Source organism: Emys orbicularis, chromosome 9, assembly GCF_028017835.1.
Source record: "Emys orbicularis isolate rEmyOrb1 chromosome 9, rEmyOrb1.hap1, whole genome shotgun sequence".
Taxonomy (NCBI): domain Eukaryota; kingdom Metazoa; phylum Chordata; order Testudines; family Emydidae; genus Emys; species Emys orbicularis.
The window spans coordinates 101072739-101100568 of record NC_088691.1 but is presented as its reverse complement, the minus strand read 5'-3'; the positions used below and the strand labels follow the sequence as shown (position 1 = coordinate 101100568).

Genomic DNA, 27830 nt, shown 5'->3' with positions numbered 1-27830 from the left:
TAAATTTCATAGCCAGGCTCTTTTGTTGTCTACAGGTCTGTCGCATCTTAAGCGCATTTAACATGTGCGATTTCAGCTTTACGTGGTCGGCAAAAACAAAAACCCCAAAAAGAGAAAAATAACAATTTAAATACTGTTTCTGTAGTGCGGGCGATTCCGCCCGCCATTACACTCAATGTAATTTTGACTATACGCAATTTTCGCTTTAGGCGCTGACTGCGGAACGTAACCCCAGCGTAAGATGAGACAGACCTGTAATTGAAATTTGTTCATTTATTGAAAATATGCCCTCACTAATTGAGATTCCTGTGCACCAATATAAAATAGCTATTAGGCTTTGAAAATGAAGACAAATGCTGCCTTTGACCTTTTTGAAGCAATTCTGTTTGGAAGTAAATTATTGTGGTTTTGAAAACTGAGCCCCTATACAATAGGTTATTTAAGTAATAACTTGAAGGTTTTTCCTGTTTGAGGTAGTAATGGTATCCTGGGCAGATACACACCTGGTAGAATAGAACTGCCCTCGAGTGTTCTGGTGACAGTGTTTTTGATTTAACCAAGTTGTATGAGTTTCAAAATGGCTCCTGGGGTGCAGTGTGTTGTAGCGAGTAGTTACTGACATTCAGAGTGAAAGCTGCCCGCTTCGTGCATGTGTGCTAATGGAGTTGCATACTGAATGAGACTTAAATGAGGCAGGACTCTTCATGCTTCCTTCTGTGTGTACTAAGTTGCACAATCAGTGGTGGATTAGCCACTGAGCCAACGGGGCCTGTGCCCAGGGGCCCCCGGCCAATTGGGGGGAAGGGTCCTGGAAAAATGGGCACCCCGGTGCCCCAGCCCGGCTCCCCAGCAGGAGCACCAGGTGGGCGGGGGAAGCCCTTGCGCCTCGACCCTGCTCCCCAGTAGGAGTGCCGATGGGTGTGTGTGTGTGTGGGGGGGGGGGCGAACTGCATGTGGAAGGGACCCCCACTTGCTCTGGCCCAAAGCCCCACAAAACCATAATCCGCTTGTGTGCACAACACAACGTGCATACGTGGTGATACAGGGTTCCTGGGGCAGGACATAATATTTCAGTGATGTCTAGTCTAATAATTTCAATTTGTGAGATTTAGACGCGTCATGGGCATCGTTAACATTGCTACTGAAGAGCAGTAACTAGAAAAGCCAAGATTTTTCAAAGAATAAACAGGACTGGCCTTTGTCACTGTATGGATAGGAGACTATGTACGTGGAAAGTCTATGGAATATGAGGAACAGACCTCATAGGATTACTACTGACCGAGAAAGCAGTCTCTTCCATAGCTCAATAGGTCATCTTAATGCATTTAAATATAAAGTTTCCTGGTTCAGTTTCTTGTTGGAATTAATTCCTCACAAGTAAGGACAATTGTTGAATTTATGACTACTTATAAACCATGCAGAATACAGAGAAGTGACTATCAGGCTGTACAGATTTTACTTATTCATGCTCATTAGCTGTTTTTATTCTCCTCTGTGGTTGAGATGGTACTTTCATTCAAAGCCCCTATTTTAGAGGGTTATAACTTTCCAAAATCATGGTGTGGTAGAACCTTGATGCTTGTTCAGAGGAGGATGTTTGTTGAAAGTTGCAATAAATCTATTCAACCACTATCTTGAGGATCAGACATTCAAGTGAGCAGCTGATTTTCAACAAAATGCTTATTAAAAGTTACATTTCAATTTAAAAACCATGCAAAAATCTCTTAACACAACTTTGGGGTTGAGACTTTGTGCAAAAATCAGGAATTTCAGAATTGAGGTCCTTTAAGAAACCTTAACTTTGCATCCTTTCACTCCATGATTACATAACAGTGTGAAATGCCCTATTTTTCAGTAAATACGGTGTCAGATGCACTGGAAGACTCATCCAGAAAGACTGAAAATTAGCGGACTGTAACAGAAGTAGTTTAAAGTAAATATACAATTATAAATACATATATGTGTAGCTTTTAGTATTACTGCACATGTCCTGCTGTCTGGAGTGGTTCACGACTGTGAGTGCCAACCTCAGGGCAGACTGTCAAAAAGCAGAGCAGACACCCCAAGCTGGTGGTAAGTTCTATAATTAGATTTCACCAACCCAGTAACAAAATGTGAGCTCCTGAAGCACTATAACGGTCTTACCAAGGAGTCACAGAGAGTCCCTTTGGGCTCTCCAGTCTATATTGCCACCCAGGAAAGCTGGACTAAGTGATAAATGGTCACTTACACCAGAGATCACAAAGAATTCAGGGTGCTTTCAGTTCTAAGAGACCAGTCACTTACCCCAGGTCATTTTGTACCTCAGATCTCACACCAAAGACAATGCTTGTGCCAATCCTGTAGTAAACTAACTAAGAATTTATTAACCTGGAAAAAGAAATGAGAGTTATTTACAGGTTAAAGCAGGCAAACATACTGTGTATATATACAGATGAGTTAGTCTGTGGTTCCAAAAGGTGACAGAGTTGTAATTTGTCAGCACTGAATGTCTTGTAGAGTTAACTCAGGTTGACCCTGGGGATCTCTGCTTCTGTTTCCTAGTCCCTGGTTCCAAAAGGTGACAGAGTTGTAATCTCTCAGCACTGAATGTCTTGTAGAGTTAACTCAGGTTGACCCTGGGGATCTCTGCTTCTGTTTCCTAGCTCCAGCCCTGTGAGAGTCCAAACAGCAAAGAGATGAATTTTCCTGTCAGCTATCTTCATTTCCTCCTCCCAGAATTCAAGCTGCTGGGATGAGCTTTCATGCACCTAGCACCTTCATGGGTGTAAGAGGACCATTAGCCCAGTCTTTGTATCACGATGTTTCACAATGGCCAATTTAGTTTCCACAGCCCTTCTCAATGGGCGAGGGAACCACTCCTCTGGCCTGGGTTCACAAGTTCAGAGCAGGCATTTTTACAGTTACAAAGCAAAACTTCCATATTATCTTATAGCACGGAATACAGATATTACAAGCAAGATTAATGCATGCAACAACTCACAAGCATTTTATAGAGTCTAAACACATCCTTACAAGTTTAACACGTATCTTGAGCAACACTAACATACATGTGAGCTGGCCTAGTTTCCAGCTATAAATTTGTCAGTGCTCAGCTGACGCCTGCAGACTTGGCAAGAGCTGGTACCTGGTCTACTAGTGTTATAGCATGTATGAACCACAGTAATATAAACATGAAATGAAACTACATTATGACTTTTGTAAGTCCCTGATACTTTTAGATGCTGCATATAAGAAGAATTTCATCTGTTGTGATGTTCAAATGTGCTACTATTCAATACCTAAGGCTGATGTAGCAACGGAGTCTGCATGCTGCACTCATATTGCCTAGTAGCTTTTTGACCATGCCCATTGGCTTTTGATTTTGAATTCTAATACAGCACTGTATTTTCGTGTCATACAGGGTCCCTAAAATTTTGGACTTGCAGGAATGACTGGGTGAATTTCTATGGCCTTTGTTATACATGAGATCTGACTAGGTAATCACAGTGGACTTGCAGTCTATGAATCTATACTAGACAGCCCAAGAACACTCTACTGATCTGATGTTTGCCATGTGCAGACGTCCGTAATCATTAAATCCAAGTTCTTGAGTTGTACTAATAAACCTGCTATAGGTGATAGTGATCCAGTCCCTCTAGGTGCAAAATGTAATTGGGGTTTTTGATTGCCACATGTGGAATATTATACTAGTTAGTGACAGCGGTGAGTGGATATGACTTTGAGAAGTTTTGGGAAGTCCAGAAATTTTTTCATGTGTAGTACTTGTTTAATGCAATAGCTGCCCTTTCTTCTAATTCCACACAAACTCTTCAAGTGTTAATCTCTTCTGTGCCACACCTTCAGAAGAGCAGTCACTAGCATTCCAATATATCTGATGTTCCTAGCTGCAGTGGACATAGAAGGATTTATAGTTTAGCACTGTGGAACATCACTTGTACTGTCCCAAGGGAAAACAGCAATTCAGGTGGAGTTTGCATGCACTGAAGAAAATGAAGCTCTGGTGTGATTGAAATTTAAGAGCTGAGCACATTTACATCTGACCGTGTTAGGGTCCAAATGTTACTGTTGACACTAGTTTTCTTTTTGGATAGCCACGCTGGCAGTCACTAGCGTGCGGAGACCCTGTCAGTTCTCTAATCTAATAGACTGTTCTTGCCCAGATCATTGTGTGTCAGTGTTTTATATGCTGAATGTAGCCAGGTTTAATAATCAGTCACTTTTGCGCCTTCTGCCAGACTTTTCCCCCTGTTTTTTTTTTTTTAAACAATGTAATGTTTAATTCAAAACCTGCTATGGAAACAAACTATATACATAAAAAAAAGCAAAAATGAAGATGAAAAGCACTGAGTCACGAAAGGTAATGTGAGTTCAGAATAATGTCATTTTAGTTTTTAAAAAATGATTTGAAATTAATCCCTTTTAAAATTGATTTTATTTTTATTTTATTTTTATTACCTATTATGAAAATAATATGAAAAGGACATGGGCACTGCTTGAAAGTACTTCTGTAGTATGTCTGAAAGCTTGCCTTCAGAACATTGGTTGATCTATTTGTTTCCCAATCACTAAAACAGAAATCTCTGAAGCTTTTTTAGATGCCATTTTTCTTGTGTAATACTGTTGCCTTCAGCTAGCACCTGTTGAGGCCAGTTACAATGGTTCCAAATGACTAGAATCTACCATATTTAGTGCAATGGACAAGCTTTTTGCTGTATGTCGGAGGGCTCCCATTGCCTGTTTACTGGTATTATGAAGTGCTCTCATGTTCTGGCTTGGCAATACAAAGAATTGTAAACCCCCAGGTGAGTGTTAATGGCATGGGGAACTCCCAAGAAATATGAATACCAAGAAGAGAGAGGCAGCGGAGGTCTGACAAATATGTTATAAAACATTGAAGCATAAACATAATTTGAAAGCAGGCTTTCTTTGTAGAGATGCGTGTGAATTTTAGCTGGCCTTTCAGTTATTGCTGAGATGGAATATCCCAAATCACGTTCTGCGCAGAGAATGGGCAAGATTTGACAGCTTGAGGCAACAAGTGGGGCTTAGAATGGTAGCCTGCGGCGTTCCAATCTGATGGCTTCCATTCTGATCCCCCAGAGTCACAGATGGCACAGTCACTGGCTCTGCATTATGAGGACTACACCATCCGGTCCTGTCAGCATCTCTCACTTTATTGGTAGAGGCATTTTTGTTCATGGTTTAGTTTGCTATATTACCTGTGAAGTTTCCCCATATGCATCTGTCCCTCTGCTTTAGGATGAATGCCCCTTCCTGCGTATCTTCTGGATGTGGGAGGTAGGTATCAACTGTAGGAATGTTCAGTAGGTGTATTGCAAAAGCCACATTATTCCCCAGAGTTTCCTCCCCTCTTTTCCCAGAGAGGAACCTCTGTCCATAATGCAGTGTTTGCATCTGATTGCCTGACAGTCTCACTGTGCCACTAGCCATCATAGAATCATAGAAGATTAGGGTTGGAAGAGACCTCAGGAGGTCATCTAGTCCAACCCCCTGCTCAAAGCAGGACCAATCCCCAACTAAATCATCCCAGCCATCTATTATACCTTCTTCCCCCTGCCCCCGGGACACAGATGAGAAAGGAAGATAGTGTTTTTTCCAGCTCGGTGATTTAGCATGCATCTTCTTCCCCGCTGCTTCTTCAGGTAATAAAGCCAGATGGCAGTGACAAAGAAACAGAAGCGACACATGAATCAGATGTCCCTGAGGAGCTGTCGGGGACTTGCCTTCCTCGAGAGCCAGAGAAAGGAGATGCTGATAGTCCGGATGTCATTATAGAGGCTCAGTTTGATGATAATGATGCAGAGAATGGACAAGAGAACTCACAGACTGTGCTGGCTGATGACATTAAGAAACTTTCTATGGATACCAATGAAAAGGGTGAGTGGGTCAGATTGCTGTCTTAAACTTTGATATCCGCGAACTTGAAGTATTTTCTTTGCTGCCTTGCTTTGCTGAAAGATTTAAGGTGCAACATGGAAGTGGAATGTGTCACCAACCCTGTGCTTGCCCTGCTAAGCTCCCTTAATAGTCAATAGGTTGGGTTCTGAGTGGATATTGAAAACTGGCTTTTATGCAGCCTCAGTGGACTCAATGTAAATCTGTAGAACAAAAATCACCCCTTTATAGTTGAGATTCCCAGTGCTGAATGTGACTCTGTGGTTCGCAGTCTGACTCAAGATGTTGCTATAGCTTTTTCCTCCCATCCCAGGCAGGCTTTCTAATCTGTATTCCTCACATTGAGGGTAAGAATTAAATTCCTTTGGCTTTTTCTTGCATTGCAACGTTGAATGTTGTTTGTAACTCAGGTCTTTGAAGAAGAAATTGATTTGTTTAAAAAAAATTCAAGCAATCATGTGATCCTTTTGAAGAGGAGCGGTCTTACTCTGAATCTGAATCCTTCCTGTGTCATCAGATGTCACAGGAAAGATTCAGTGGCGCAAACAAGGTTCCACCATTCCTGTCTGTTTCGGGCCACTGTTTGCATGTCTTTTATTAAGTCCCATATGTTTTCCCTCTCTAAGCATGTTTGATGGAGGGATTCTTTCTGTTGGCCACCTTTTACGTGTTCCTCCAGCTGCCCAATGGCATGCCTGCCATGGCAGATGGGCTGGCTTCATTCTTAATACACGTTCAAGATATTGCCATCATCTCTTCGGATAGTATTGGAGACAGGATTGTTGAGCTCTGACAAATCTCAGCACTTGTCATAAATTAATTCAGTTTAATATTTACTACTTTCTTGAGGCATTTGCTTTTAAAGGCAATTAGGTGTCTGTCCTGGAGTCTTTCTAGTCTGCATATGAGCATTTTTGGCATCCTGTGGAACACATTCTTCAATCATGTATTACTTTGTATCTTTCTCTTGTTCCTTTTAAGAAAAGACCATTGACAGTTACTTTCCCTTAAACTCGCAGCCAGTGGGCTGGTCCTTTTTGGAAAACAATATTCTCCAGAACAATACGGATCCTATGTTAAGTGAACATGTCATAGGTAGATGGGAGTTTCAACACCAGGGGAAAAATGAGGAGTTTCTCCTCCCCTAGTTATACAATAAAGGTTGTGTTTGTGTTTCCATTCTAAAGGCACTTTCAGAAGGATAAAAACTGTAACTTGCCATTCCAGAGCCCACCCTCAAACTTTTCTTACCAAATTAAAGATTGCATTAGCAGTTTGTAAATACCAGACGCACTAACATGTGCCTCTTACCTGTGATGGATACTTGCATGTTTTGAAACTCAAAACTAAAATTTGGGTGGCAATTGGCTTAAACATTCCTGGTATCTGGTGAAGGAAATTAACAGGAAAAAAGAAGTAAGTGGCTATTGGTCATATGAAGCGAAGCGATTACTTTTCTCAAGGCTTTTTAATACCCCTGGTCTGTGGCCGAAGAGTGTCAACTAGTGAGATGTGGTTTCAGTTTCTTTTTAGCCCACGAAAGCTTATGCCCAAATAAATTTGTTAGTCTCTAAGGTGCCACAAGTACTCCTCGTTCTTTTAGGATAAATATGTATTTTTAAGTTTAATAAATAGAATGTGTTTTCCACTATTTTGTTTATTATGGCTGGTATAGATGTACTTGTAAAATTTGGGTTTATTTTGACTTTGTTTTGCAGATGTGCACAATAAGTGAACATATATCTGTTCTTCATTGTGGCCTGGAGAAATATTACATGCCATTTATTGCTGGGGTATTTTGACATTCAGTCAAATTTGTTCCCTTCAGTTAAAACTTGTACTTGAAGTTTGGATAAGAATTGACAGCAAAAGACTAAAGCAAATTGATGATGGAAGACGTACCAAAGTAACCTCTCTCTCTCTCTCTCGCTTTGTTTCCTATAGTGAAGGACACAGAGAGTGGTTGTGCACAAGGTGCGAAGCAAGAAGATGTCTCCAAGGTGAACAATCCAAGGCTTCTTCAGGAGAAGTTTCTTCAAAGGACAGCAAAGGTAACATCTCATCGGAATAAAAATCTATCTTTCATGTCAGAAGGGCTTGAACAGCATTATGCTCTGCAATAGCCCTGCCTTTGGCCTCCCTTCAATCTTCTGCTAGTGTTCATTGAATCTGATTCCCCTGTGTAGGAATATTTTCTTCACAGTCTGATAAAAGCTTGAGTACCGTGCCATTTTTGCCAGTTACCCTGGTTTAAAATGCATGTGTTCATTATACAACATGACTTAGCAACATTCAAAAAGGGTTTGGACATTTATATGGATACCAAGAATAGTGAGAGCTCTCATAATTAATGATAACAGTTTTGGAAGGGATATTAAACTTCACGTTTAAGGTGCTCTCTAACTATTAAGAGACAGGATGAGATCTATGTGAGGTCAGGTTATCCCACACCTACTGCAGGGGTGTCAGAAACATCTGGTTCTGGCTATTTGCCAGAGACAGGGTGCTGGACTAGATTGTCCTCTGATCTCAGCCAGTATGGTGATTCCTACCTTCCAGATTTCACTAGGAGGTGAATCTTCAGCCCTTCTAAAAGGATTGCTCTGAATAAACCCAGACAATTAGCGATAATATTTCTGCTTGTATCCAGTGATTTATATGGGTCTACAAAAAATATACCCTGGATGAACGCATTCGTGGAAAGTGACATTTAATGGGATGCGATTTATTATTATTATCTAAGCCATTTTGTATAAAGCCCTAACTCTGGAGAAGCACAGGGAAAACATTTCTGCCAAACTCCCCGCAGTGTGCCCTTTCCTCTCCCGTAGTTAGCATTGGCTCCACAGAGGCACTGTTTTGGACTGGTGAGTATACAAGTGGAAGATTTTACAGAAGTGACTTGTGCATTTTGGCTAATGTACGGCTGCTTCTTGTCTGGTTTTGTTCGGTAAGTAAGAAAAGTGCCTTAAAGAGCGAACACTTGGGAGACACACAGTTCCACCATCGCCATGAGCAAGATGGCAAGTTTTGTTTGGCTCAGGAAATCACTTTGTAAATGGCCACTGTTTAAAAAAAAAAAAAGGGGGGGGGGTGGGAAGGGGGCAGGGAATTTCCAAGATGTTCTGCTATGCCTTTGTGCTCTCCTTTCACCATTATTCTGTTACAGGAAATGAAAGTTTCTCTGACGGTGATAACTGTAGAAATCCTGTGATTGTTCTAGGTGGTCTGTATCTTGGAGAGGAAGCATTCCAGAGCAGCTACAGGCTTCATCAAACTGCTGGCAGACAAAAGCAGTGAACTCTTCAAGAAGTGCGCCATGTTCTCACCTGTGGACCACCGAGTGCCTAGAGCCTATGTGTCTTTGGCAGACTGCCCTCTGGACTTCATGAGCCGGCCTGAGGACTACTCCAGTACGCTCTTCATCTGTCGGATTGTGGATTGGAGGGAAGACAGCAACTTTGCAATAGGGTACGTGGTTATTAGCAGATCTGGAGAAAAAAGAGGTTTCTCTTCTGGACCCCTAATTGGACTTTAGTTGGATATGTGCTACAAACGCATTAGAGACACAAGACAAATATCTTGCTGCTAGTATTCTACAGAGTGGCCCCCTGCCATGTCTCAGGATAGCTGCATGCTGGTTAAACCTTATGGCTCTTGGCTATATAAACTTCTGGCTTCCTCTGGGTGCTGCCAGATAAGTAACTAATCTCTGCAATGTGCTAGGGCCCTCACAGTGCAAGTATATAATACAGGTTATCTGTCTCAAGGAGCTTGCATTCTGAGCAATGGGCTTAAACTGCAGCAAGGGAGGTCTAGGTTGGACATTAGGAAAAAGTTCCTAACTGTCAGGGTGGTTAAACACTGGAATGAATTGCCTAGGGAGGTTGTGGAATCTCCATCTCTGGAGATATTTAAGAGTAGGTTAGATATATGTCTATCAGGGATGGTCTAGACAGTATTTGGTCCTGCCATGCGGGCAGGGGACTGGACTCGATGTCCTCTCGAGGTCCCTTCCAGTCCTAGAATCTATGAATCTATAAACTGTAGCTAAGCAGAGAAACTGACCGGCTTAACCATTATGCTAGCTGGCTTTCCATGCTATGTGCTCCTTTTCTCCCCCCGCCCTTTTCATCAGAAGATTTCAGTCTGCATCTTCATTTTATTCCTGCTTCTCGTTATCGTGAAGGATGCTCTCTTCAGCAGTGCAGGGGGAATTCTTGAGGCTCCGTTAATGTTTTCTTTCATTGGGCGATCAGTGCTTCTCTTATCTGTCCTTTTGATGTGCAGTATTGTGCATCCTGATTTGGCTACTTCAGTAGTTTCCAAGATGTAAAGGGTGTTGTCAGGAAACCGAACTGAAGAAACTTTCCATGATTGTCTTGGTACATAGTGGTTTCCTCTGGGACTCCGCTATGACTTCAGTAAGAGCCCTGTGGAGCTGGTCGTGTAAAATCTTGATGATTGATTTCAACTTTAACAAAATACGTTTGGTTAAACACTGAAATAGAATGAAACCTTTGAGAGGCCCCCAAAGGGCCTGGTAGTTTTCTGGCTTTTACTAAATGTGGCTGCATGACCCTGCCAAATTAATAGGGACCGTGGAGGGGGCTGAGATTTTATTTTTGGTTAGGATAGATCTTTGTGGTTAGCAGGTGACAACAACTCATCATGTACTTGACTTTGTGCACTTTCCCGATGTACCTGTTAGGCCAGGGGACAAAATTAAGAGTCTATGATTTGTTCTCAACTCCAGCCTGGGCTCTGTTGTCTCAAGGAATATCACTTTGTCTCTCTTGTGTCTGTTTCTCTATCGGTAACATGGGGGTAGCCATCTTTTTGTAAAATGTTTTGAGATCTTTGAATGAAGATCACTTAATAAATGGACAATATTTAAAAATCATTATGGAGAGAATAGAAGGGGGCGGGAAATATGGTATTCTACTCGTTTTCCCCTTTTGGCTAAAACTGGATCCATAGTGATGTTTTGACCTTAATTCTTATAAAGAAAAAGGAAAATTAGTCCATTAGCTGTGACCGTCTCTTGAAGATTTTCTTGGTGCCTCATGGACTCTCTCCAGAGAGTAACGGCATAGGTCTTGCAGAATCAAGCAAACAAGTGTCAGAACAATATCATCGTTAGCTAAATGTGGCCCTCTTGCATTCAATTCTTGCTCAATTATTAATCTATAACATTATGCTTGTGTGTGCAGGCTGGCACAGTACTGTGCTCAATGATAGAACATGAGAATTGCAATGGGTGACCAGACTCTTAACATAAAATTCCTTCTGCCTATTGTAGACTGTGATCAAAAGATTCATGTTTTTATTTTGAAGTTAAAGTGCCTCCAAAGTCACCTCTATTAAAAATTATAGGGAACCTTATAAGAAGACCTGATAAGGACTGCTAAGGGTCTATGTTAGAGGGGACCTAGACTGAAGAGGAACCAGTAGGTCTCGTCTCTACATTCTGCACCATACCTGCCTGACGGGAAAACAGTCTTAGAGGGTCTGCAAATCTCTCTCTCCTCCCCTGAATGCTGTGGAATCTACAAGTAACTTTCTGTAGATGTTGCCAAACTCCCATCGGTACAACACTCTCCTTTAGCTCATCCTGCATTTATCCCCAAATGAGCTTAAACAAAAAAAATAATGGCCACTACATGTTGGGAAGTATAGCTGAGATATTTCTGAAATGCACCATCCTTCATGAGCAACATCAAGGTTCCCAAAATGTTCTCTTTCTTCATGAGCAGCAAAGAGTCCTGTGGCTTTCTTCATGGTGACTCTGTGTGTCATTGAACCCATAAAATGATGGGTGAGCTAGGGGACTTGGCAGAGGACATTGTGAGCTGCTGCTCAACACTCCAAGTTCAAATGCCACCTCGAGATTTGTTGCTACACATTGTGGGGAAAACCTGGCAGCATCCTGGAGGTGAAAGTTTGGGGAGGGGGTTCATTTTTGTGACTCTTGAGTGCCACCTGGTGGTCAAAGGTGAGATTCTATCTCCTCGGAAGAAGGCCGCATTGTCATGCTGGAAGTGTGTAGTTTTTGTTTTGTTTGGAACAGGTGGAGGGAGAGAGAAAAAAAAGAAGGAAGGAGAGACTATGATAAAATGGATACAGATACATACGGAGATGGTGATATCCATGGGATGCACAGGTAGGGTGACCAGACAGCAAGTGTGAAAAATCGGGACGGGGGTGGAAGGTAATAGGAGCCTATATAAGAAAAAGACCCAAAAATCGGGACTGTCCCTATAAAATCGGGACATCTGGTCACCCTTTGCACAGGGATACCCACAGCTCTGCTCTGGTACATACCTTTCCCATAGAGTAGTATTTGGAGTGATATTATTGGAGTGAAATGGCATTTAATTTTCTCCACGTCAAGCAGTGGTTAAAACAAACCAGCCTCTAAGCCAACCTTTCCCTTTCCAGACAGATGAGAGACAAGTGTCAGATACAGGTATATTCTAGGGTACTTGTGTTCTTGTGATCCAAGCCAGTACCTGTAATGTTGGCAATGAACCTTCTCCACGGTCTGTGACCTGTCACTTTCTCACTGCTGCTGTCTGTTCCTTAGGAGTTCACTTGGCCAGTCTCTATCTCCCAGCCCCAGTATGGTGCTGGGTGAGTCTATTAAACAATAGCAAAGTAAAATGTTAAAGCAGTGGCTCCATCTACATTAGCTTTTAGACACAATGACAGATGGGCCCACATGACTGTATAATTCAGGTATGCAGTGTTGTTGTGACTGTGTCGGTCCCAGGATATTCTCTGTATAATTCAGGGTCTTAAATGTTTGTCTGTCCAAGTGACAATAGTTGTCATGGAATTTAAACTAAAATATAACCTTGCAGTCTGTCCTTTCGCTTCTTGTAGGGCCAGCTTAGTGTTTTGAGTTCCTGGAGTCTTTTTTATTTCTTTCAAATCCAAATGTATTTCGATTGAAGGTAAAAGACCAGATTGCCATAGGCAGCCCAATGCCGGCAGCAAGATGAAATGCAACAGTGTTTGCCTGCTCATTCTTCCTATTCGTGCAGGATTAAGCAGACTGATGATGTCACAATTAGAGTCACAGAGCAGAGGAGGCTCAGGTCATGTCTACACTAGCAAGCCTATAGCAGCATGGCTGTACCGATGCAGCTGCACCGTTGTAGGATGGCTCGCGTAGCCGCTCTACACCGACTGGCGAGAGCTCTCCCTTCAACAGAATGAAACGACCTCTGCGAGCGGCAGTAGCTACGTCAGTGGAAGACGCTCTCCTGCTGACATAGCGCTGTGCACATTACCACTTATGTCGCTCAGAGGGGTGGGTTTTTTCCACTCCCCTGAGCAACATACGTTTTCCCGATGTAAGTGGTAGTGTAGACATGGCCCCAGGTAGAGGGTCATAGGAATTTCCAACGATGGGAGAAGTTTGATAAACTAAGACTATGGCCAGGTTCCAAAATGTCTCCAATAACAGCAAAACCCAAGATGTGGCCATGTGTTATGGTAATCGAGTACTGTAATCCATAGAGCCATGCGATAGTCTGAACAGTCTCCCCAAGTCATCTGAAGTGGACAAACCAAAGCTTTTGAAATAGTCTGTCCTGTACTGGCCAAGTCCTTTAGTTTTGGTCATTGTGATTCAGGAGAGTAATAGAGGAAGATCTGTGCACACAGACCATCATTTCAACCCTTTATCCCTTTCCTCAGTTTAGGCTGAGAGGCCAGAGAGATGCCAGTCTGTGGTAGGACAGGTGGGACGCTAGAGCAAATGTGATGCCTTGACTTTGTCAGGATGAATAAGTAGAAAATGGAGAGTTTTGATTTGAGTATTTTTTTAGTAACCAGCTGGTTAAGGAAGAAAAGTTACATATGGATGGCAGGTGATTATTTGAGCCAATATTGCCAAGCCCATTAAACCAAAGCACCTTCTAAGGGTTGTGTGGAACACTACTCAACAATACAAGATTGACTTTAAGCGATCACTAAAAAATCATACCTTGAATCACCTTTCTTTCATGACACAATTCAGTGTTCAGTGACTGAGACTTGCAGCATGTAGTCAAAACATTTTGCACTTTGTATGATCTTCTCAGACTTTCAAGCGAGGGAGGTCTATATTTTTGAAAGGAGATATCCAGAGACCTTCTAGATGCTGCTGGAAGTGGAGCTTATGATTTGGTTGGGGGCCCCCTTTATACTGTGGCCAAGTGCGAGGGGTGCTGGCCAGTAACTCTAAGATGGATAATTACAATCTTCCTGCCTAAATTTCTACTGCAGTTTCAGCTGAGTATGTCATTCTTCCATTCTCTTTCCTAACTGTTGTGAAGTTCCTTGCAGCACACCGTTAAATTGTTGCTGCATTTCAGAAATGCAAACAACAATCTCTTGAGTGTATTTGTATATCAGTTTGTAAAGCCCTTTATTTTACCTGAAAGGATCCCAGGACGTAAGATTGTTATGAATGAGATTCTCCTCTAGATCGGGATTAAATATGGTTCTTAAAGGCAAGTGGAAGTGATTCACCATCATTTGCGCCTTTTCAAATCTGACTGAGACTGCTTGTAAACACGGATGTTTTGGAGAAATAATTTTTGGACGTGCTGACGTTTTGCTGCACTCTCCCCCAAACGGTCAAATGCAAGATTCCCTTTCACTGTTTTCCATGACAGGATATTACCCCTGTCCCTAACGTCAATGGAAGGGTATTAGAGAGCTCTCCGGAGAGCTGTAATGCCCAGCCATTGACGACACAGAAAGGAAATGTTAAGTCACTAACAGTTTAAAAATGTTGACGTTGACATTTTTTGAAGTGTCTGGAGGTCCAGCTTTGCTGCGAGTACCGAAGAGTTGGGCAGTAAATGTTTGGCTGAAGCTGACTCGTGACTGCTGTCATTTATAAGCCTCTTGAGCTATTCTTGCTGTTCCTGATGGCAATGCAGCCCCTGGAGTGAATTACACTGTGGTTTTTGCTCCAGGGCTTTCTATTATTCTATATGCATTAACCTTGATCTGTTGGATTTTGCTCTGATGCAAGTCATCCTGTCTGTGTGACTGCAATATGGCCCCAATTAAAATCAGCTGTGAACTTTTTATTTCAGGGTGCTTGAGAAATGTTCCCTGGAAGATAATAAATCCCATGTTAATTACTGTTAAGGATATGAGTCCTGTATCAAACCCCTAAGTATTCAAAATTCCATTTGATCCTTACGGATCATAATCTAATTTCAGTAAACTACGCAAGAGGACATGGGCTACAGAACCTGAGCAGGAAGGCATGACATGAAAAGGTGGTTTCTTGTGACTTGAAAAACATACCAAAGTAGACACTAGAGGCCTGATTTTTCCACAAGTGTTGAACACTTGCAGCTTCCACTAGAATCAATGGGAGCAGCAGGTGTTCAGCTCCTTTGAAAATTAAGTACTGAACCATGATGGCAGTGGAGGAAGCGGAAAAGGGTTATACTTCAACACCCCTCCCCCATTTTCCCTCTCCTCTTTAATCCCTTCTTGGCCAGAAGGATGTTGTTTGAAAGACAAGACACTTCCTCCTTCCCCCTTACAGGGCTTAGTGCAGGGAACAAGGAGTCAAACCCAGGATCCAAACTTTAATTGCCTGTGTGACAGCGCACTTTGCAGCCCCTAAACCTGGGGTGACCAGACATCCCGATATTAGGGGCTTTGTCTTACATAGGACCCTATTATTCCCCCTCCCCATCCCGATTTTTCACACTTATCTGGTCACCCTAAGTAAACCTGTAGGTTCACCAGTCCAAATCTCCCTGTACTACTACAAAACACGGGGCATTAGATGATAAGTTCTATGTTGTATAGTTGCTGCCGCAAGAAAGAAAGAAAATGGTATCTTGTTTAGTTAAGTTAAAATAACATTAAGGATCAGACTGAGACAAACATGTTGAAGTTGAGAAGTAAGGCTGGATGCCAAATGTGTGTGTGTCTTCGATACAGCTTGTACATAAAACTGAATCAATTAAGGCCAATATCTTTTATCGCTGCTTTATTCGTCCAGAGAATATGAACTCTACAACTTAATGCAGAACAAAGTGCACAGTCCTTTGTAGCATACTACATAATCTGAAAGATTTATTATACAGCCCTCCTTAGTGCGAAAAAGAGATAACATTACTTACCCCTTATAAAGATGTACCATGCAAATGGAGTCTATTATATACGTTTATGGCACAGTTGAAACACTGGGAACATTCTGCATATTCAAATTACAGGTACACAATTTTTTGCCTGTATTAGGAAAGTAATTAGTGCCTGTTTTTGCTCATTAAAATTAAAGCAGAAGGATCAGTATCATGGCAACTTTTCATACATTGCAGAAACCTTGCTTACAGAGGTTGCATTCCCTGGCATTATTGCGTCTACCCAATCTTGTCAATCTTATTCTGATTACCATCTACATGTATGTAAATTAATTTCCTTGGGCCAGGGTTCTAGACTCATAGACTTTAAGGCTAGAAGGGACCATCATGATCATCTAGTCTGACCTGCACATTGCAGCCCACAGAATCTCACCCACCCACTCCTGTAACAGACCCCTAACCTCTGGCTGTGTTACTGAAGTCCTCAAATCATGATTTAAAAACTTTGAGCTACAGAGAATCCACCATTTACACTAGTTTAAACCTACTATGATCATGGGGTCAGTACAAATCTGGATACAATAGGGAAGAGGCCCCTCTCTTCTTTTCATTTTTCCACCTAACTCTTTTACTCTCCATTAGAAACTTTCACTAGTGACACCTCTAATTCCACATTTTGAGCTTTTCACTTTTATGTATGATCAACTTTCTGGTGTGGAGAGGGGAGGAGAGGTGTATGGTGTAGGGGAAGCTTGCTAACTAACTCCAGCCCAAGTAGCCATCACTGACTGTACTATAATTAAATCCATGTAAACTTGTCCCACTGTTCTTCTGCATAACCGATTTTTAAAAGATTTTTCTTAATAAACAAAAATGAGAGAAAAATAATTTAAAATGTAAAACAATGCAATCAAGTAGTTTGATTTGATGATAGATGAACAATGTGACAGTGGGTCTATGCAGAGAACTTGGACAATCTTGTCTCCTTTGCCTGTAAAGTGCCATTTGCCCTAATGGTGGTGTATTAAAACAAATAAAAATACAAACCTCACCTTATCCACAGAGCAGTGTAGGATATGTGAAGGACAGACTCTAGGACATTTCTAGTCAGATAGGGAGAGTGTTGCTTTGTCACTTCACTAATGTGGAGTCCCAGTTAGTTTCTGTGCCATTTTCAGCTAAATCCTTGTGTAAACGAAATATGGTGAATGCCAGAGGCTTAGGAAATACGTTTTGTGAGATGTGCACTGGAGCTGAGGGAAGATTTCTGGCGGCAGGATAGACAAATGTATGTAGAGCTCCTCATCAAAGATTATTAGAATGTGTCACACAATGTTGCCTTCATCTGTGACTCCCGTCCAGAACTTCAGCCCCTTTCCAGCAGTAGGAGAGTCCAAAGGCTTATGCTAGCCAGAGGAGGAGAGCTAGATCGCTGGGTGTCCTCAGGCCTTGAGAGAGTCTGGAAGATGGTTTGAAATAGGTGCATAAATGCTATTCTTGTAAGACAGAAAAGAGGGGGGAGGGATAGCTCAGTGGTTTGAGCATTGGCCTGCAAAACCCAGGGTTGAGTGTTCAGTCCTTGAGAGGGCCACTTAGTTCCGCTCTACTCTGCTCTGGTTAGGCCTCAGCTGGAGTATTGTGTCCAGTTCTGGGCACCGCATTTCAAGAAAGATGTGGAGAAATTGGAAAGGGTCCAGAGAAGAGCAACAAGAATGATTAAAGGTCTTGAGAACATGACCTATGAAGGAAGGCTGAAAGAATTGGGTTTGTTTAGTTTGGAAAAGAGAAGACTGAGAGGGGACATGATAGCAGTTTTCAGGTATCTAAAAGGGTGTCATAAGGAGGAGGGAGAAAACTTGTTCACCTTAGCCTCTAAGGATAGAACAAGAAGCAATGGGCTTAAACTGCAGCAAGGGAGGTCTAGGTTGGACATTAGGAAAAAGTTCCTAACTGTCAGGGTGGTTAAACACTGGAATAAATTGCCTAGGGAGGTTGTGGAATCTCCATCTCTGGAGATATTTAAGAGTAGGTTAGATAAATGTCTATCAGGGATGGTCTAGACAGTATTTGGTCCTGCCATGCGAGCAGGGGACTGGACTCGATGACCTCTCGAGGTCCCTTCCAGTCCTAGAATCTATGAATCTATGAGGGTATTTGGGCATGTTAACTCCTCTGTCCTATGGAGGCCATCAATTTTATTCCTTTTCCATAGCGATTTGATGGCTCTATGAATTTGCTCCATTTCCAAGTTCCGAAGTGGTCCATGGAGTGAGGGGCAGCCTTTAAAGGGGCTGAATCTGTTTGTGTTTCTGACTGCAGCAATCTACTGGTAGAATTGTGGCACACGCTGAAGAGGACCCAGTGCGACCTTCAGCTGAATTCACTTTTCCATACCAGACCTTCAATCCCAGAGCATGTTCACCACGAAATAATAGTGGATCCAGTGGCTCTTAAGTGACAGAAATCTTATAACTTAAAGTCCTTGTGCAACGCATAGGCATGTTAGCACTCTGGACTGCCCGCAAGTCTTAGTTCTCAGAGAGTTCTCAGAGTCTTTTGGCCTTTTAGGGACTGAATAGCAGTGTGTGCTCAGTTCTTTGAGAGTGTTGTTTAAGTAGAGCTATCTGAGACCAGGCTGGGAACCCTTGATATGGACAGGTCCAGGGCAGTGAGATCACACCTCCTTTCTTTATGGCTAGACGAGGGGGTGATCCCAACGTTTTTCTGTTGTTGTATGGGGCACTGTGTGAAAGAGGTTGAGAACCATTGATCCATAGAACTGAAGCAGTGGGGTGGCGGGACTTGAGCGGGCTCAAGCTTTGGTCCCTGCTCCTGGGGTCATGTAATAATTTTTGTTGTCAGAAGGGGGTCGCGGTGCAATGAAGTTGGAGAACCCCTGATATAAATGGTGTCCTTAAATGAGACACACCAAATGTCAGTAGCATGGAGTCTGACTAGTGTTTTACATCTTCCCCAGCATACATAAGGCATGGTATTGCCCTACTCCCTTCCCAGTCTTCCACCACAAGTCAGGAAGGTGGATTAAATGGGTGAAAATATATCTGCTCTTGATGGCTCAGTCATGGATGCTGCAGCAGGCCTCTCCAGGGATAGCAGCCGATCGAGAGTTCTAGGTACATACTAAATAAAAGTACCCTTTCTTTCTGCTTCCATTCTATAGGCAAATGGCCAAAAGTCTTGGGCAGGCTGGTGAGATTGAGCCTGAAACAGAAGGGATCCTGATGGAGTACGGTGTGGATTTCTCTGACTTCTCCCAAGACGTTCTGGAATGCCTTCCCCAGAGCCTGCCCTGGGTCATCCCACCCGCAGAGTTGGCCAGCAGGAGAGATTTAAGGTAACAGCAAACTCTCTCTGGTCTCAAGGTTGTTCTTGTGTTGGTGTGATTTTTCGCTTCACAGGTGTTGTCTCATCACACCATTCAAAGGCCCTGCCTTCCTAAATTATACCTGTGTTAGCTTGGCAAGCAGCCCTGCTCTTCGAAAAGAAAGCAAGCGGCCAGTGTTTTGGGGAAGCATTTGGTATAGCAAAGGGTATTTTCGTCAAAAGAACTATTGAAGACAACATTAATACCTAGATAAAGAATGTAATGCCTGGCATCTAATTGGAGAGCTTTCTTTTTTGTCTGGAATGCTTTAAATTTTTTTTTAGACTCACAAAAGTTCCCAGTGCTTATTTTTTTCAGTGCTGACAATAATTCTAGGTTCTCTGTAAAGATGTTTCTGGTATATGAATTCTCACTGAACTGCTGGTAATGGACCTAAAACTGTCTTGGGTTTTCTGATTTGTCACACTGAAGCTCAGTCACACTCAGAGACAGTCTCCTGTGCTGCCTGGGTTGTTTGGTTGTGGCTTTTTTCAATGTTTTGAAGCGTTGGCAGTTTACATTTTAGGGACATGGTGCGCACTGTCTGATGGTGCTTCCCTGCTGATTGTTACTAAGGTAAATGTTGGCATGGTTTTGATTCCTAAAGGCAGAGGTTTCCGTTGTCTGTGTTGGTGTAAAGGCATGCGTGCATTTGTACCCACAGCAAGTTTCATTCCCTCTTAGCATACTTACTTAGTTCCCATTAAGGGTAACAGATTGTGTCCAGGGGAGGATAGACACCAGCATTAAGTATCTGTATCTGGAGTCCAGAGTTGAAAGGCCAGTACACAACACATATCCAAGTCTTTGGGCTGGGATGGAGGTGGAAAAAGGAAGATGATTTAGCAGTTGGAAAAGGAGACCGGGGCCAAGTTTGGGTCCTTTTCCTGATTCTGTCACTGATTTACTGTGTGGCCTTTGGCAAGTCACTACGTCGCTGTGGGTTGCAGCCTGTGTAAAATGGGGATACTGTCGACCCCACAGCAGCATTGTGAGGCTTAAATTATGTCTATGAAGTTCTCTGTATCCTTGGATGTAGGTAATTATGTATTTTGTAATGATAACTGTTAAGATCAGAGCTACCAAAGATTTCTCTCCCGGCTTTGCAGCTGTGCTCTACATAAGATTAAATGGTTTCCTCTTAAGCCTGGTTCTCCACTCCAGTGGAGCAAAAGCTGGCATAGTCTGTTGAAATCAGTGGAACAACATTGGTATAAAAATGGTGTAACTCAGTGGAGAATCAGGTTCCTTATTTGCTAGTGTCAGATTTCAGATTTGGAATGACTGAAAACACAATGGTACAAGATGTCACTCCCCCACAGGCATTAGGCTACAGGGTGGATGTCACTCGAGTGTTCTTATTTTTGGGCTCTTGGCTACACGTCAGCGAAGGGGGAGCAGTCTTCCTCTAATTTCTTCTGCCCTAGCAGTAATGCTGTTGCAGGCAGATGAGGAATTTGACTTGTCTCAGATTACACAGTCATTCTTGGAAACAAATTCCAAATGCATTTCTTGGTTTTGTTACTGAATTTTTACAGTGGGAATTCTCAAGGCAATCGGCACCCCATAACGGTTTTGCAGCTTGGCCATTTAAATCCTTCTCTCTGATTAAACCGGCTGTCTCTTCATAGAGATGGTGAACACTGCAAAGTAACTTTCCCTCTGTTTGCTCAAATATAACCCTGATGTCAAAGCTTCCAAAATAATTACTTATGTTAGTCATGTATTAATACTTTCAATGTTAATTACCATATTGCTACTTATTAGTCTCCTAAACACACCTGAAGCTAGTATGAAGTTTCTGTGCCTGGATATGAAAGGTAAATTACATGTGAAACTTTCTATTAGCTTGCTTTTTGATAGCCTGAAAGTGAGAGTTTGCCAACTCCAAAAGAAAATGATTTTTTATTAACTAAAATAACGTGGGGCCTACCTAATTGGAATCCACTCCTCTTTCCCCTACATTCCACTTCCCTGCCATCAAAAACCGCTCACGCCATTCAGTGATAGGTCTGGGTGTCTTCTCCTCTGGTGGCATGACCCATTGCCCCTTGAGACAGGTGCTGGCAAAGGGGGTAGTCGTAAGACTTTTAACCTTCCATCTTGGTGGTATTGACTAGCTTTTGGTACTCTCTTGGCAGCCAGTATGTTGTATATTGTCAGCACAGTACAATGCTTGACCTGCACATGCGCAAATTAGGCACCAACAAATATATATGCAGAATTGCATACATTTGAACTTGAGCATCTGTATGCACATATTGTAACTATGTATGTTAGTAGTTGCTCGGTCTTGTTTCTTTACTACATAGAGAGTGATTTTCACTGAAGCTACGGTGTTATTTACAATATCATAAGTCTGTACTGTACTGTAAGTCTTCATCTATGCTACGGAAAGAGCCATCTTAACTGAAATGCTTTTAAATAAGATTCATGCTAACACGTAACCGGTGTAAACATGGTATCATCTTACACTTTATATTTTAGAGCTTGTTCTAAATCCCCGCCTGTTCTATAATACTTTTTTGTCAATGCTATCTGTAAACCAGTTGTGTGGGCTCTAGGTCGTCCTTGTTAGCATGAATCAGATAAAAAACCATGTTAGCAATACTAGTTTTAGCCTCTAGTAGGGCTTGCTATTGCCACTCATTCCGTTAGTGTAGAAGATGGTCTCAGTTACTTGACTATTGCTTGGATTCCTCTATTGTCTGATGGCCGAGTGGTGGACAGGGCACTTCTCTTTCGGTTTCCATGACTGAGACTCTTGTGAAGTATTGTGCATTATAATATTTCCCCTAGTTCTGAAGGTAACTTTCTGACAAGGTGAAACTGGGATAAATAAGACTCTCTCCTGCTCGAAACATGTCTTTTTGGTCTATACTAATGTAGAAAAACAGTCTCTTCAAAACCATGAGTTATGTTTGTTAATACGTCTTTGGAGTACTTAGCTGGAGGAATGATTACTTAGCTAAAAGGAATCTCACACAAAGGAAAGATTGTGAACATGGCTTTAGGTCAAAATAAAGCAATGGGTCATACTAATCCATAGAGGATGTTAACACTGATCAGTGTAAAGCAATGATTTTACTAGTCTATGCTATCTTGTAAATATATTTCCCCAGCTTCCTGAAAGTTTCATCTTTACAAAAGGTGTACTGTTACCATGTTTAGGGACTTGCTTTACTGAACTATCCTATATCTTTCATGTAGTCTCTTCAAGGAGATCAGTTTTTTCCTCCGTCCAAATATTTATCAAAAAAGTTTTAAAAAATATTTTAATAGTACATAATACGCAAAATCCTTAGACAGTTACAAAATTTCCTGCTTTTATAGGTTAAATTCCCATCTCTGCCACTAAGTCACTATAGTATTCTGGGCAACGTCTTGATCTCTCTCTATTTCATTTTATTCATTTGTAAAATGAGACAAATATTTCAGAGGTGCTGTAACTAATGGTTTTCAAAGGACATGAGGTCCTATAATGAAAAGTGCTAGATGATGATGAAGTGTTATCATTGTGTACTGACAACTGCCATTTCAACAGAGAGCTTGGATTTTATGGTATTTGACCAGTATAGTTTATGAAACGTGTGTTCCAGAATCTGTAAACACAATTAGGATCAAAATCCTTTTTTCCCCCTTTTCTCTCTCTCTCTCTCTCTCTCTCTGATTGACTGGAACTAAATTAGAAAAGAGGAATGCTTGGTTTGCTATTTAAAAGAAATGTTGAGACTGGAAGAGTGGTGTGGCAGAGGCAAATTCTGAAATGACATACTTCTAGCCATTTTCTGGTCTTCTCCATTGCTTCAGCCTGTAAATTTCATTTCCTTGTTTGCTTTATGCTGAGTGTTTCACCTGTGTAGTACAAAACATCACTAGTGAAAAGAAGAGGGTCAGAGCAAACAAGGAAATTCAAATTTCAGAGGTGGGTGTAGCAATGAGGGGAGTAGAGGAGGAAACCCTTTGAAGAGGTTTAGCCAAAAATCTAAGAAACCTAAAAGCTATTTCTAAGGCTTGTTCCAAATGTTTCTAATTTCATTCATATCTTTTTGTTTCTTTTACTGCTAAACTGGGACAAGAAACCAAAGCCAGGAAAGTCCGATCATAGTGGGAAACAAAAACCTAAATATTGGAGAGAGAAAAAAGGCCTTTCTTTGCAGAGCAATTCTGCCTTTTGCATGTCTCCCATTGTTAGTGTTACTGTGGAAAATGTATAACGTCACTCTTTTGGAAAGCTCTAACCCTCGTTGAACTAGAGATGGTTTATATAGTCTAACATGGAAGAACTTGAGGATATCTATTTCTTTACCATTCGCCTAATAACGAGTGAGTCCAGTGACCTCCGCTGGACCATTACAAATGCGAAACTTGGCTCTCAAAATTGCTTGCTCTAAATTTTCCAGTTGCTTTCTCTTTTTTTCCATTTGATGTCATCCTGCCAACTAGTGATTTTATTATTATAAACAGGACATTGTATTCACTTTTAAGAAGAAATATGAAGCTGGAGGTAAAATTACAAACTGCAGTTTCTCAGCTGCCAAAATAGAAAACAATGAGCTAAAAATACGGAGCAGAGAAAGAAACACTGAAATATCTGCAGAATGAATCGTCTGAAGAGCAGAAATTTTCATTTTCCACCCCAACTAACTCTCTAATGTTGTCTTGTAAGCAAAATTGCAGCACCGATGCGATGCGAATACTGAATATTGAGGGCCCTGCAAAGAAACAACCTGAGGAGCCAATGCACAGAAGTGAGAGGCTGTTCAAGTTGTCGTTGAACAATTAATGATCATTCTGTTTCCCTATGAGCAGAGTTAATGAAATGTTGTTCTTACAAATGAAAAGCCCCAACAGTATGACAGAGCCGTAGATTCATAGATTCTGAACACAGGCCATAGAACTTCCCAAGAATAATTCCTAGCACATATAGAGTTAATATTTTGAGATATTTCAAGGCATGATATCTGTTGACCACAAGTTGTAATGTCCTCAGAGGTACTACATAGCTACCTACAGTTACTAAGGTTTTGCAGAGTAAATAGTAACTTTAATTGCCCCTTAACAACTGTTGCATCCGTCCTTTCTTTGATAGGAGAAGTAGAAAAAGAGGAGGTGCTCTCCCTTGTCTTTATGTTCTATTCTGAACAGGGAGGCTCTGTTCTTAGCACTGTTTGTAATTGGAAACCACCGGCAACAGAACAGTTCCTACATTGCAATTCTGCCCACTATTTGTGTCGTGTTTGAGGAATGGTGCAGATAGTAATAAGGATTAGCAGTGTTTATATTAAAGACTTAATATCAGACTCTTAACTGTGCATGCCCAAGTAGATTGTTGGTTGATAAAATTAGAACTGATGGTAAAAATGGCAGCATTCTGCTCCCAGCAAAGTGCCTGGTGAGTAGGAAGGAGAGTAGACTGAGACAGTTGGCTCTTCTGGGCAGGTGGAAGACTTGAAAGGGTATAAATCAGATAAAACATTATTAAACAATTTTCCCTGGAGATTTTCCACTACAGAAAGCTTGGGTTAAGTATAATTAGAGCAAGACTTATCCTACTGTAATAGAATATGTAAAAATGCCCGGGTTTCTTAAGGAACCTGACAAATGGCGTGTTTAATAAATGTGTAAACATTGCTGCAAATCTGAGTCTGTCCTCCTGAGATACTGTGGAAAGACACATAGGACTAGATTCTGTTTCCTTACTCGTGCTGAGCAGCAGCTTATTCTGCATGGATCCCCACTGAAATCAGTAGGATGATTTGAGGAGCACAAAGTATTACTCAGTGGTGATCACAGTCTAGCGCCAGCCAGTTGCAAAAGCCACTGTATCTACTCTAGGTTGTTCTTGACTGTCACCATGCTATCTCTCCTACTGTGTTGGGCCGGGGAACTATTCCCTTCCTGAACCAATGTGAATAAACCAGTATTAGAAGATACACCTGATGGAGCTGAATAAATAAACTTTTAGTGATGCACAGATGTGTGTTCTTATCCCAGTGATGTGGTTAAGCTAATTAGCTGACTTCGTCAGAGCTTGTTCCCTGTATATGTTGCTTTTTTTCTAACCTACGCTTGCGCTGAAAAAAAAAAAACCAGTAGGATGGTAGCTTAATTTCTTACTAAATGACGTGCAGTGGTTGCTATCACATGTTGCAACCTGGGGTTGGCATATCGTGCTAGAAATGCGGGAGCTGGGGGGGGTGTTTAACGGAGGCAACATGAGCTATTGGGAGCACAGCTGTACAAGCACACTATTGCATGGAAATTGGTGGATTGTAGGGTTATTTCCCATCAGTGGCCTCTGGTAGCCTAAAGAACAAATCAAAGCTCATTGAGTGGGGAATGTTTTGCCTGAGAGGCTTGTCATCACACTGAACTTTGACGTTATGCATGTTGCATTGTTCCTGTACAGCTGAGTATTTTCTGTAAAAAATAATGTAGGGGGCATGGAATCCAGTCAGCTCGAGTCTATTTGGGAACAGGTCCGTTCTTGTCAGACTTTCAATGGTAGATCGTGAGGCTTCGATGGGAGTTTGAGGGAGAAAAACCAGCACTCTAAGGCCACGGTTCTCAACCCTGGGTGTCTAAGGTTATGCTGCTAATTCTGTATTTAGATACGTAATTAAAGTGGCCTGATGTTCAAAGGAGCTGAGTACCTGCATCTCCCATTGACTTCAGAGGCATGAGTTCGTGCTTTGTCCCTCTGAAAACCAGGCCACTTTTGGTGAAATATCTAAATATGGGTTGAGGAGTTCAGGCATCCAGCCTTGAAAGTGTTGGCTGAAATTGGCATCTGTCACCACCATAGAGAAAACAATTTCTTGACAATTCTTGATTAGATGTTGCATTATTTCCCTTTTCATGATGACAGGTTAACCAAAGGCATGACAAACTGTTTGTTACACGGAACCATTTTTTCATTATGAGGTCTCATTCTGGTACCCTGGGTATGGAGCCTCCCTTGGAGGATGCGCACAAACGCTGAACTTTTGGAGCAACGAGCAAGGGCCAATGCAGATCCCAACATCTGGGTTGGGAGTTTATAAGGACCCACAACCCCACACCACACTCAGGGCATTTCAACTGCTAAGGCAGAGAGACCAGTACTCTCTTTATGTCCCCTCTTTACTCCTGCCTTTGTTGGCTGGTCTTTGGTTGGTTGTATAACTTTAGATTCTATCTCGTGGCCCAGGCTGCCATAGAGCCGGTCCGTGGGCCACGTCCCAGATGCTGATGGAATCGCTCGAATATAGTCTGGTGGAATAGCCTCCTCTTGCCCTTCGCCCCAATTCTGGTTCTCAGTTTAGTTGCGTGAGGGTTGTTCAGTTTCCTGTGCAGAAGAAAAGTCCTAGGTGTTCTCTCCGATGTAGCTGGGATACCTGATTGCTCAAACGGCTTCTTGATGATTGATTCCTATTCCTTGAGTTCTTATGTCCACAGTCATATAAAATAAAACCCAAGACACAATATGGAGGGTGTGAAGACATTTTGGTTTTGTATGGCTTTAAGGACTAACCTTAAGATTCCACCACACCTCCATACCACAGTGATACAGAAAAGTTAGATGTAGTTCGAACATGTGAGTAACAAAAATAACCAGGGGGCTGAAGGGATTGACTTACAGGGAAAACTTAGCTGTTAAATGTGTATTAACAAAGAGGCTAGTGGCTTGAATGATGCTTAATGGCTAACAAATATATGAATCGCTATGGTGGGATAAGAATTATTTAGGTTGGTAGAAAGAGATATTACTAGGACAACTGGGCTAAAACTAAGGGTATGTCCATACTACCCGCCATATCGGCGGGTAGCGATCGATTTATCGGGGATCGATATATCGCATCTCGTTAAGATGCGATATATCGATCCCCGAACGCACTCCCCGTCGACTCCGGAACTCCACCGGAGCGAGCGGCGGTAGCGGAGTCGACGGGGGAGCCGCGGCCGTCAATCCCGCGCCGTGAGGACGGGAGGTAAGTCGGAATAAGATATGTCGACTTCAGCTACGGTATTCCGGTAGCTGAAGTTGCATATCTTACATCGACACCCCCTCCCCCCCCAGTGTAGACCAGACCTTAGAGAGGAAATCTTTTCTGTTGTTGATCCTAAATTAGACTGCATCATAGACTCCCACGGGCATGTTGGAAACCCCATTGCTTAAGATGTTTAAAACTCTAGACTGGACAAAGTACTTGCATACATACTGCAGAGAACAGTCCAGCACTGGCCCATGGGAGATGGATGACCTAATGTCTCTTCCGTTTTTAGCTTCTGAGAGTCTATGATTAAAGAAGTTTACATGATGAAAGCGTGTTTTCAATTAAACTCCTGCTCTCATTCTTGCATGGGATAAAGGTGGGGCAGAAAGCTCCATGTGCTTGAGGCATAATGATAGCATAACTTGTAGAAATTTAAATAGG

The 27830-nt window shown here is 42.0% G+C and overlaps 1 protein-coding gene across 1 annotated transcript in view; it reads left to right on the top strand.

The window, feature by feature from the left end:
* Positions 1-27830, top strand: part of DIS3L2 (DIS3 like 3'-5' exoribonuclease 2) — a 249191-nt gene that overhangs the window by 78018 nt on the left and 143343 nt on the right. The window contains exons 7-10 of the mRNA XM_065410584.1: positions 5667-5901; positions 7864-7970; positions 9143-9390; positions 19207-19380. Coding sequence (XP_065266656.1) covers positions 5667-5901; positions 7864-7970; positions 9143-9390; positions 19207-19380 — 764 coding nt within the window. The remainder of the gene's footprint in view (positions 1-5666; positions 5902-7863; positions 7971-9142; positions 9391-19206; positions 19381-27830) is intronic.